This window comes from Amblyomma mixtum, chromosome 8, assembly GCF_055824585.1.
Source record: "Amblyomma mixtum isolate Tamu chromosome 8, ASM5582458v1, whole genome shotgun sequence".
Classification (NCBI taxonomy): domain Eukaryota; kingdom Metazoa; phylum Arthropoda; class Arachnida; order Ixodida; family Ixodidae; genus Amblyomma; species Amblyomma mixtum.
In genome coordinates this window covers 28,437,049-28,448,993 of record NC_143019.1, presented here as the reverse complement: position 1 = coordinate 28,448,993, position 11,945 = coordinate 28,437,049, and the positions used below count along the sequence as shown (strand labels likewise).

Below are 11,945 nucleotides of genomic sequence, written 5' to 3'. Positions count from 1 at the left end.
GCTCAACTCGTCTAAATGCCGTTTCGCGCGCCGCCAGCTCACCATCTTGGGTCATGTCGTCGACAATACGGGGGTCCACCCTGACCCTGAGAAGATCCGAGCTGTCAAAGACTTTCCTCAGCCACGTTCTTCAAACGACGTCCGAAGCTTCTTGGGGCTCTGCTCCTACTTTCGTCGATTCGTTCAAGGCTTCGCCGACATCGCCCGCCCCCTAACCAACCTTCTGAAGAAAGACACCACCTTCATCTGGGGACCCGACCAGGCACAAGCGTTTTCCAACCTGATATCGAAGCTTACTACCGCGCCAGTTCTCGCTCACTTCGATGTGACCGCTCCCACTGAAGTTCGCACCGACGCCAGTGGCTACGGTATCGGCGCTATCCTCTCACAGAGACAATCCGGAGAGCACCGTGTGATCGCGTACGCCAGCCGTCTCCTCTCTGCCCCGGAGCGGAATTACTCAATTACCGAACGCGAGTGCTTAGCTCTTGTCTGGGCTGTTGGGAAATTTCGCCCATATTTATACGGCCGCCCCTTTACAGTTGTCACTGACCACCATGCGTTGTGCTGGCTCTCTTCCTTGAAAGACCCTACAGTACGGCTTGGTCGTTGGGCACTGAGCCTGCAGCAGTACCATTACTCTGTACTCTACAAGTCTGGCCGCTTGCACGCCGATGCCGACTGCCTTTCCCGTTACCCCGTTGGCCCGTGTGACAATCTTGGCACTGACAGCGTGGATGCTCTGTGCTCCCTCTCTGTCCTCGCTAACATGGCCGAAGAACAGCGCCGCGATGCCGAGCTGCGCTCCATTATCGACCGCCTCAACACCGCCCCATTCGACCCTCCGCTGCGCCGCTTTGTGCTCCGTGATGGAGTTTTATACCGCAGGAGCCTTAGCCAGGATGGCCCAGACCTCCTCCTCGTTGTCCCCGAGCACCTTCGCACTGTTGTCCTCCAAGAGCTGCATGATCTTCCCACTGCTGGTCACTTGGGTGTCTCCCGTACTTACGACCGCGTGCGTCGTCGATTCTTTTGGCCGCGCCTCTACCGCTGTGTACGCCGCTATGTTGCTGCCTGCGATGAGTGCCAGCGCCGGAAACGCCCCACCACTCTGTCAGCCGGTCTGCTTCAGCCCATTGACGTCCCACCCGAACCTTTCCATCGCGTCGGCTTAGACCTTTTGGGACCATTTCCGGAATCCGCCTCGGGCAACAAATGGATAGCTGTTGCCACAGACTACGCTACCCGTTACGCGATCACACGCGCACTGCCCACCAGTACGGCTACTGATGTTGCCGACTTTCTTTTGACCGACCTTATCCTACATCATGGAGCTCCCCGTCAACTTCTGACCGACCGAGGCCGATGTTTTCTGTCCAGAGTTGTCGCTGATATTCTTCGATCGTGCTCTACGAAACATAAGCTCACCACCGCCTACCACCCGCAGACGAACGGCCTCACAGAAAGCTTCAATCGCACTCTCACCGATATGCTGGCTATGTACGTTTCTCCGGACCATCGCGACTGGGATACCGCTCTCCCCTATGTGACCTTCGCCTACAACTCCTCCCGCCATGACACTGCCGGTTACTCCCCTTTTTATCTTTTGTATGGCCGCGAGCCCCTGCTGCCTCTGGACACGCTGCTTCCCACTTCTACTGCTCCGCCGTCTGCATACGCCCACGACGCCATTACCCGCGCTGACCATGCTCGCCAACTCGCACGCTCCCGGCTCCTCGCTTCCCAGACCTCTCAGCAGGAATTCTACAACCGCCGTCACCGTGTGGTCTCCTTCACCCCTGGCTCCCTCGTCTTGCTTTGGTCGCCATCTCGCCGCGTGGGGCTCTCTGAAAAACTTCTGTCCCGCTACATCGGCCCGTACCGTGTCCTGCGCCAAGTCACCGCAGTCACCTACGAGATCGCTCCGGCCTTCCCCGGTGCCACGTCCTCTCAGCATCAGACCGATGTTGTGCACGTCTCTCGCCTCAAGCCCTACGTCTTGCAGTCCCCCTCACTGCCCTGATGAGCACCGAGACGGTGCCTTTCCGACCGGGGGGCCATGCAACGGATAATCTCCGTGAAGACGACGCAGAGGAAGTGCCCGGTGTGTGCGCGCTTGCCGCTCGGGGCTAGCTGTGATCTGGACCCTGTGCTCCGGTCGTCCTTGTGCCGACATAGACTTCGGGCCACGTAACACTAAAAACGCAGCTTTTGAAGGCTAGAAAAAGTTAAAAAGTAGGCTTTTAACGTAGGTAAACCAGTAGGCGTGCGAACGTGCTTAGCGTTATTGGCTCATGGTTTTGCTTTGCTGGGTCGTCCGCCCGTTAAGCGACGATATTAGACACTGGTTAAGCTGAGATCGAGGTTAAGCTGATTTGATCTGTTCGCGCCGCAGATTGAAGGTACTGAATACGATGATGGGCAATGCACCGCGCGCGAGTATGTCCGTGTCTTTGTTTGCGCTATAACATTTCTACTTCAAGAAGAGACGTGAGCGGCTGCGGCGATAGCATAGTACTCTCGTGCGGGGGTCAGATCTGTTCGCTCTGCCGCGTGTTCATATCCTAAGCAACGTTTACAAGGATAGCACACGTCGAGCACCTCAACGAGAAATGTCAGTGGCAGCCTCCAAGATTGCGCCACGGCACCGCTGTCTCGGCGGCGCGACGGCGCAAGCGAAAAGCAGGTTCGCTTTTATCCGCTCCCCTCCCGCTAACCCGACTCTTCGACTCGATCCGGTTTACATACTATCTGCCATTGGGGTCTAGTGAGTCAACCCGACCCCTGCAGCGGAGTTGACTGGACTCGCTTGCTCGACTTCCAGACCCGATTCTGTGGTGTTTACATGAACCAGTAACCGGCTTTGAACTCATCTCATCTCAACCCCCGTCATGTAAACGCCGCACTAGTCACGGCATTATTTGCAGCTTTAGTAGCTTATTAGAGCTTTCGCTCTAAAACAGAACTGGCGCCATCATCGGCCGATTTCGCAAGTCAACAGCATGCCTCGACACTGATTTTAAGGCGGAAAACAATAATAGCTCATACTCTCGTTCGTTAGCAGAGGGTGTCGCACTTTTGGCAGCGTTTAACTCGTGTTAAAAGCTCTAAAAGGTAGGGGAAAACGAATGGTTGCTTCAGATAGAGGGGGAAAATTGAACCTAGAAGCCAAGTTTGTTGACTGTAAATTATTTAGTTAACTCTCAATTACGGTTGAACAAATTTGGAGGTCGCCATTTTCTAGGGGATACGCACGTTTAAAGAGCGACATCCATTTTAGTACAAATCAGAGAAGGTCAATCTGTCAATCTATTGCTAAGCTGTGGTTTTCAAGGTTAAACCAAGGTCAAATCAGTCAAGAAATGGTGAGCGACTTTTGAGTTGAGTAGAGCTACCGCTCTAAAATATACAATCAACAGTGCTAATACACATTTGTCTTCTCAATCACCTGTTCATTTCTGTTCTCTTTTCAAAGCGTTGCTCGCTTGTGGTTGTCACATAAGCCGCCTCAGCCAGCTCAGCCAACCAACACAGTTCTGCTACAAGAGAATAGCTTACGGCTTGCGATCATCCTTTACGCCGGTAGGGGGCATGTTGCAGCGGTGGTCCCAAATGCGGCGCCTCTTGTATCGCATACGGGTGGTGCTGCACAGCGAGGTAGACGCGGCTCCCCATAGTGCTTAACAGCGACAGCGACATGACCAGCCGAATGATCACGCGGGCCGCGTCAGCCGTAAGCTTGCACGAGAGCTGGCAGCACTCTCGTACGCGTGCCTGAAAAAAAGGGCCACAATGTCAGTTACGATAGATTAAACAGCGGATCAATCGCAGCTTATGGTGCTTTATTCACCATCATTTAGACCAGACCAAAAGTTCAGGTATTGAGCTTTAACTCAAAAATAGATTTGCCAGTCTTGGTGTTGCGATGAACTCAGCGGATTAATGTTCAACTCTAGATGCAACCAACTTCGCTAAAAACATTCACCCCGCCCTGTGTTGCAGGTCTCAATGCCTTATGACGATTATGTCGAATAACTTCTTATGGCGAATATGTAGTCGAATGCATTCGCAGCAGAATGAATACTCCAACTAATTTCATCGCCTTGGAGTTCGTGAAACGATTTATTTGACCGCTCGAAACAGAGAGAGTTCTAACAAAGCAAACACTTCGGAATGCTGCTCAAGGCGCCCCTTTTGTTAAAAAATACTTGCAAAGGTGATGGCTTGAAGGCACAGTCAGTAGTATTTTCTTTCTTTCAATGCAACACAAGCTGGATAACTGACAAATTTTTTAGACAGTCCTTAAACAGATGTGCATGTACCTGATACATTCACCCTGTCACGTTCCGTCATGCTCATATTGAAGCACGTTTGTCAAGCACTGGGGTCAACAAGCAACGGGGTACCATGTAGAGTCTTGTTCAAAAGTCTTCAGGCCAAAGGGTTTCCGTTCGAGGTGCATAATAGTGCCACCACCGCACCGTTAACGACCATAGGGCCTTAAAATGCAAGGAGAAGGTGTCCTCTCGCTGGAGAGAAGCTTTCTGCTTAACGTTTACTTCGAACGTTTCTTGCAGCAGAGTATTCAAGGGATAATAATTGCAATAGAAGTGAACGCTGTGGCCTGCAGACTTTTGATGGGGGGGGGGGGGGGGGGGTGCACGTGGTACCCCTGCCCCGCAAGCTTTACCGCGCTGCAACTTCCAAACTCGGAAGGGCGTGAGAAGTCGTTAGCTTTCATCTTTCGCAGTGTCGGCTCGCAGTACAGCTTGGTGCTGTGCTTAACTCTTAAAGGGTCCATGAAACGTTTTTGAAAGTGGCTTTAAAATGCATGGTTGCCCAGACTAAACACGGCCGAGCGTTCATGCCGCGTGTGTGTCGTCAAAATCGAGCCGGATATTTAGAAATAAATTAATAATGTGACTGTTCTCTGCTCTAATTATGCCGTACTAACGTCATGTGGTTCCCGTGACCGAAAGTCGTGAGGGGGCCGGTTGGTAAAAACCGCAACACTTGATGAAGCATAGAGAAGGAGGCTTAGAGGACAGCCTACTGGAGACGGAGGTCCGTCTCACCGTTCTAGGCACGCTCTAGATTGTCATGCAATGGCAGGGGAGCATGCGGCTAAAAATATATAAAGAACCGAGCCGGGTTAACCATTCGTGGGCAGAGCGTAACACTGTCCTGTAACCTACATTGCTACAGGTAACCGCTACGGGTTACAGGTTACATTGTTACAGGTTACAGCTAGACAAAAAACGAATGGGAAGAGAATAATGGGCGATTTATTTTCTATCTGTCTTCGGATTTTTTACAGTCGGCGCCACCCTTTTCAGAGGCCTTTCAATGGAAACAACTATTACCTCTGCACAAACCAAACGCGGGATCACAATTGCTTACGCGTTTGATAAAGGCGTCCCGAAAGATGAATTTCGAAGAGTTGACGAACGGGAGGAGGTCGACTGTGTGCATGGTGGCCACGTCGAAGAGGAGGAGGTCCCGAACTGAGCGCGGGTCGACTAGAAACACGAGGGCGGCGATGGGTAGGGCGGCAGTGATGGACTCAGGCGTCCGAAATTTCAGGCGGAGAACCAGCGCTGTTAGAATCAAGCACAGGCCTGCGACAGCTTCGGAGCTCCAATGGTTCACAGATGCCTCCTGAGCATGATTTAGATAGAAAAAATTCGTGAAGAGGACCGAATTACCGAACAGCGGGAAGGGCGAAAGCTCCCGATGCCCTTATGAAGCGGCGCAATGCCGTTTATGGCAGCACAAACTTAGCCTTCACGGAGAAAGAGTCAGTGGTATCCTCTAAAGGATACTTTCGTAAGCGTACATCAGTGTGTGAGCTAAGGCCAACATATACACTTTCGGTACCCGAGCAGTTGACGGAAAGACTGACGGTGGAAAATATGTCGTGCGAATACCGTCACGTTGTGGTGACTGCAGTCCGACGAACAGGAAAACAGCGAGAATGGCTCCTAAACGAAACTATTTACTTAGGCTGACTTGCGCCCGCAAAGAACTGAATCACTCGACGGCGGCGTAGCAACAAGCGTGCTCGCCGGTCGTCGAACAGAATGCCCGCCGCTGACAGCCGTGCTTTTTTTAAAGGTGATAGCGAACTTTCGAGAAAAAGCTTGCAAAGTTACTAGAACAGTCTGGAACAACGTAGAATCGGCTCCAACTGGATGCGATCAATCGAGATAAATCTAGGCGCGTCTTGCATCACAAACAAAGCGATAAAGCATCGTGCCGACAGCTTTGAAGAATGAACAAACAAACACTACAAACATTCGCGGAAATAGTGTTCTTTGACAAATCAGCAGCTGAAAGTATTTTCAAGAGCATGTTTTTCGTCTGCACAATCCCATAGATGCCACCTCATTATAGAAGGTTTCGTTTTTTACCTTGAATCTAGCGGCTTGGATGGAAGTAGCTAGGCAGTAAGCCTCAACCATCGAGGCGTCTTCTAGGCTTCTGTTGTGCAGCGAACAGGTGAGGAGCGTGTCGTTGGAGTATCGGCACTTGCCAGATGTCAGGTGGCTGCACGCTGTCATGGGCTGAAGAAAAAAACGATAGTGGAGCCCTGATGCCCCATCAGTGATATACGCGGATTCGAAATTTTGTCAGCTATAAACATACTAAAAAAAATCGCAGACGGTCAATGTGGTTCGTGCGGCAAATCATGCGTCAGTATTAGCGTTCCGTCCAGGTTCAGACCGTTAGGAATTGATACGAAACTACCTGACAAGTATGTCGCTCAGCAATGTTATTGGCAGGAAGAGTCAAGTCCACCCTCGCGCTTTTGTTTTATAGACGCACAAGGCTATGCGGTGATGAGATGAAACCAAACATTTCACATACAAGCTTTCTGGCACTCGCTTTTCTAGTTCCGGAAAACTACTGGAACTGTGTGAAATGGGCGGGTATACAAGTGGGCCTCTCGCAATTGTTTTATTAGCTGTTCATAGAATTTGGAGTTCATGCACTGCATGACCTGTATATGTATAAAGCCTCGTCGAAGCTCGAGCGGTAATGAAGATTGGAGCTACAGCTCCTGTGCGGACGTTTCACCAATTAGTAACTTTGAGCTCCGCACATGTAGGAAAAAAAAAATTGCCCGAGGAAATGAAAGCCGCAGTAACTGTCTCAATCCACGTAGGGCACCCTTGCGGTGAGGTGAGGGAAGGGAGGAAGATGGGAGTAAAAGACGAAACAGAGAAAGAAGTGCCGTACTGGAAAGCATCATAATAACTTCGACCACCTGGCGATCTTTAACATGCTCTGTGACACTGCACAGCATACGGGGCCTTAGGGCTTCGCCTCCGCCGAGACGCAGCCGCCGCGGCCGAGTTGGAACCCGGGTACTACGGCTAAATAGGCGAGCGCGCTAACCACTGAGCATCGCGGCAGGTGCTCATGCACGGTCTGCGAGCGTCTCTGGGGCTGGCAGATCAGAAAGCGGTGATTTTTACTATTTTGCTTTAGGTTCGACGATGCCCTGATGGCCCAAGTCAGCCCACGTTGCTCACTGGAATGGACCTTATGGTCGAAGCTAAGGTTAACTGAGCGTATAAAATACCACCGTACTAAAAATAATACTTTCGCTGGGTACAATCTCTCTGCAGTCGTAAACCCATAGATTCAGACAGAACTCTTGAGCTCACTTTGTGTACGTCTTTCACCTACCTGAAGCTGTAAATTTATGCGGGGGGAGAAGAACCTTCATCCACACGATTTGAAACGTTTAGGAATAACTTAAGAGCTCGAGTACAGGCTGAAAGGCAAACCGTGTTGCCCGAAGTCTCTGATCTCTGACCATGGTAGTCCTTCCTAGGACAGTAGTACAAGAAAGCAAAGCTTTGCCCGCCCAGGCTGTGAACCTTTGGGGTTTTTAGTCGACTTACGTGTGCACATATGGTCGCCAGGCTTGGAAGTGGGCCGCAGAACGCCGCGTCGTACTTCGCCACCACCGCTAAGATTGCGCTGGTGAGGATCTTGTAGAAGAGAATGACGGGCAGCAGAGAGACTAGGAAAGCAACGAGTATGAAGGAGAACATGACGCAAGCAGAGGCTGGCTGGCTACAGTCGCGTCTTCGATCGGACAGAAGACGGAAGTACAGAGTGGTTGCCGCTTCGAGTGCTTGGATGGAAGCAGCTTTTGCTATGACAAGCGTGGCCTAATTCAGTGCACAGTGCAATAAAAATGGGGGTTGCGTGATGATCCATGGCTCTCACCGCAACCGAAGCCTCTCTTCTCGCATTTCCGGAGCACTGGTTGTTGTTGTTGTCCTCAAGAAGATAATGGCGCGTACCCACTGCGGGGGATTGGTCAAGACACAGGCGGCGACTGACAGCTGCTCAAAACGTGAAATAAAAAAAATTAGAAAGTTAATAAAATAACAAATAAGTAACTAAAAAGAAATGCGGATTTGTTTATTTCAATTCACAAACCACATACTGTGGGTCTGGTGACTGAAAATGGGGATGGGGCAAAACGAGCCGTGTTCCACTGGTGGGTGTGGAATATTCGCCTATCTTCTTTTACGCCCTCTCTGGTGTAGGGAAGCGGAACTAGCTATCCATTCTTTTATAAAGAACTGATAGATGCGACGGATTCTTGTGAGCGCTCCGCAAACGAATTCGTTAATTTTTTTTGGAACATAAGATGAGTACAATGGAGATTAAAACGAGGAAACCTTGTACAGTAAAAATAAGAGCAGCTGCAATTCCGAAGAAAGGCAATGAAGATTTGAATGCGGTTGAAATCTCTAGCGACGTTCTTGAGATCAAGATGGCAGTGAGAAGAAGTGAGACAATGCAGAAAAAGAAAAAAAGATACAGTGTTCGTTTAAGGCATGCTGCTGAGAGAAGATAAGGGCATCCTTGATCCGTCGGCGAAATCTAACGTCCGCTGAGGACCCGGTTACTTCCTTGGGGAGATAATTGCATGTACTCATCGCGAAGTCACTTGCTTGGGGATCAAAATGAAAGTATTGATTACAAGATTAATTACGTTGAAGGAAGCTTTATTTAAGCGGTGATTATTGCCACAAGGACATGAAGCCATATAGGAAAAGCTTAGAGGCTGCTTTAGAACAAGCGAAACGAAACATGCTCATTATTACTGATTGTTGCGCTGGGTTTTACGGCACAGCTATGACCTAGGATTGGAGCAGCACAGAAAGGGTGCCACACTTGTGGACAACTCTTTCTGCCTACGCAATAAATCCCACAGAAGCAAATCGTCGGCATCTATGTGCCATGGGCACTCAAGGACAGCTCCTATTTAATTAAGTAATCCCAATGGTGCTGGAAAAGTCCGGCTGCATTGCAACGAAGTTTTCCTAGAGTACGGCATAAAGACACAAGGTACAGGAGAATATCAGTGGCTTGCTGGTGCTTATTTCTCCTAACGGCGAACAAAGCGTCATTATTTCGCTAATATTAAAATAAAACTTCGCTCGTAGTGAAGAGATTTCATCTGATGCGTAATTCGCTACTATTAAAATAAAACTTCGCTCGTAGTGAAGAGATTTCATTTGATGCGTAATTCTAAATTTTCAAAACGAGCAGGACAAGGTGACAATCGCAGTGCACAGCGATACTAAGCTTCTGAGCTGTTTGCAGATAAATGTACTGCAGGTTTTTGCGCAGTTCAATCAAATTAACATCTTGGTTAAAGAGTAGCAATGTGAAAGTATACGTTGATATAAGTCAGTCCCCTGGACATTTGATTAGGGCTCTTGCAGACAAAAAATGCTAAAGATTTTCGCGTATTTTCAATCATACTAACATCTGAGTAAAACAGTAGCAATATGAAAGTATACGTTGCTATAAGTTAGTCCACTGCATATTTGTTCACGGCAATTGCTCAGTATGTACACACTATTGCAAACATAATTCAAAATCTGCCTGCTTTTCCAGCATGCAGTTCAAGCTCCGGGAATGGTCCACCGGCGTCATCGACGAGCATTGCGTGCTCGACGCGGACTGTTTTGTCCACTCCCACGTGGCATCACCTTCAAAGATTCTTGCATTAGGAACAGCGGGTCCTTGCTCTGCTCCTTGTTTGGCTGCTGTTGGCGTCCAAAGCTGGTCTCGGGCAGTCGCAGCACAAGTACTAAGCTGGAAAATACCACGCTGCCGACGATGGCAAAGCCCACATCATCGCGCCCGTACTCCTTCAGCAATCGAAGTGAGGAGGCGACAGTCGCCCCTACGCGACCACACGCGTACGCTGTGCACATGACTGCGCATCGAGCGCTCGTCGGGAACAGTTCCGCAATAAAGATGTAGTGTGCGGTTATGGTTAGGATGGCGCACTGCTTTGCGATGGTCATGAGAACGTAGGCCAAGTACCAGGGCCTTGCGTACACTACCACGCCGCACAGACTGCACAGACCTCCGAGCAGCGGTAGCATAAACAGGAGGAACTGCTTCCTGCCGGTGATGTTGGCGGCGATGTAGAGGGCCATGTAGCTGGGTATCCCCACACAAAAGTCCGTGATCTTGACCACCTCGGAAGCTTGGAGCTCCAGCATTGCCCACAACATGCGGTAATAGGCGAGCATGATGGCGAAGCTCACGAGGAAGATGACAGTGGCTCGTTGCCGAAGTTCCCCAGTGCTTGCGACGTCGGCCGGTGAGACAGCGGAGTGAATGCCCTCCCGCCCTTTAAGCTCCGACCGAAGTCTGCGCACCGACTGCTTGGCTGCTTCGAGCTTCACACCGTTTGTCTTGGCAGCTCGCTTCATGACTTCCTCGGCTTCGCGGAATCGCGACATCGTGATCAGCCAAAGGGGTGACTCGTCGATGACGCAGAAAGCGGAGAGCAGGAGTACCGTGGGACTCAAGACCACTGCCTGGAGCCAAAGCGAAGGCAAACCAAGGCGGACCATGAAGAAGATGAACACATCGGCGCAAACAAAGGGAACGGAGGTCATAATGACTAGGTAGGATGCCTGGTACTTAAACGGAGTCAGCTCGTAGATCAAGATAAATGTGATGACAAAGATGCTGCTCACACTTCCTGAGCTGACGAACCGTGTGGCCACGTAGACGAAGTATGTGTCGGCGCAGCAGCTGCCCAGAGCACCGAAGAGCACGGATATTACTGCTGCGGTGATGACCGGCTGCCGACCCGACATGTCCGCAACGTACCCGGCCAAGGGAACGAAGACCAGTGCTCCACTCATGTAGACTGCGTCGGCCAGGGCCCGCATCCACGACCGGTAGCAGACCATGTTCCAGATGGTGCGCACAGTCCGCCTTGCCCGTCCTTGATCGTAGTCCCACGAATCGCATGCAAATGTCTCCGCGGGGCCGCTGCCGTTACCAGATGTGGGATTGGCGTAGGCGTAGCACTGGCTGTAGCCGCCTTTTTCGTCCAGAGGTATGCCGACGTTTTTCCAGGTCTCGACCGAGAGATGGGAGAACTGCGGTGGCGGCTTGCACCAGTGGTCCACGGGGCCAGAAATGAGGGCGAACGACTGGCTGTGACATATGAGTGCCACCATGCCGGCGATGCCGAAGAAGAGCGTCCGCTGTTGGAAGCTGCCGTGGCCGTACGGTCCGCTAGTCTGCAATTCTTCGGTCGTTATTCCGGTGGTGGGCGACCGGCCGAAAGTGACGGACCCGGATGGCGTTCCCGACCTCGGACTGCCGGCGCGTGACATGGCGGTGGAGACCACGGTGCTGTGTTAGCCGAAGAAATTCGCAAATTCGGATATAAGGGCTTAGAGAAAGCAATGCACCGCCTGCAGCGCAAGTATGGCGGACTTAGAAGGGCGTGGCACCTCGAGCCGTGGGCCCCGTGGGAGCGTGCACTCGTGGCTCGCCTGGAAGATGGTGATAATCTTGGTAAAGAAGATGAAGATAGGAGTAGTGTTATGAAATAACGGATGAGCTCAACAGAAAATTTCTTAATTCATAGGAAATAA

At 50.8% G+C, this 11,945-nt stretch overlaps 1 protein-coding gene across 1 annotated transcript; it reads right to left on the bottom strand.

The window, feature by feature from the left end:
• Nucleotides 1-3,567: 3,567 nt before the first annotated feature.
• Nucleotides 3,568-11,681, bottom strand: LOC149331829 (organic cation transporter protein-like). Its single transcript, XM_089557417.1, has 3 exons — nucleotides 10,016-11,681; nucleotides 7,911-8,032; nucleotides 3,568-3,774 (listed from the first exon to the last, which is right to left on the bottom strand). The coding sequence occupies exons 1-3, from the start codon at nucleotides 11,679-11,681 to the stop codon at nucleotides 3,568-3,570; spliced, it is 1,995 nt and encodes a 664-aa protein (XP_089413543.1).
• Between the last annotated feature and the right edge of the window lie 264 nt (nucleotides 11,682-11,945).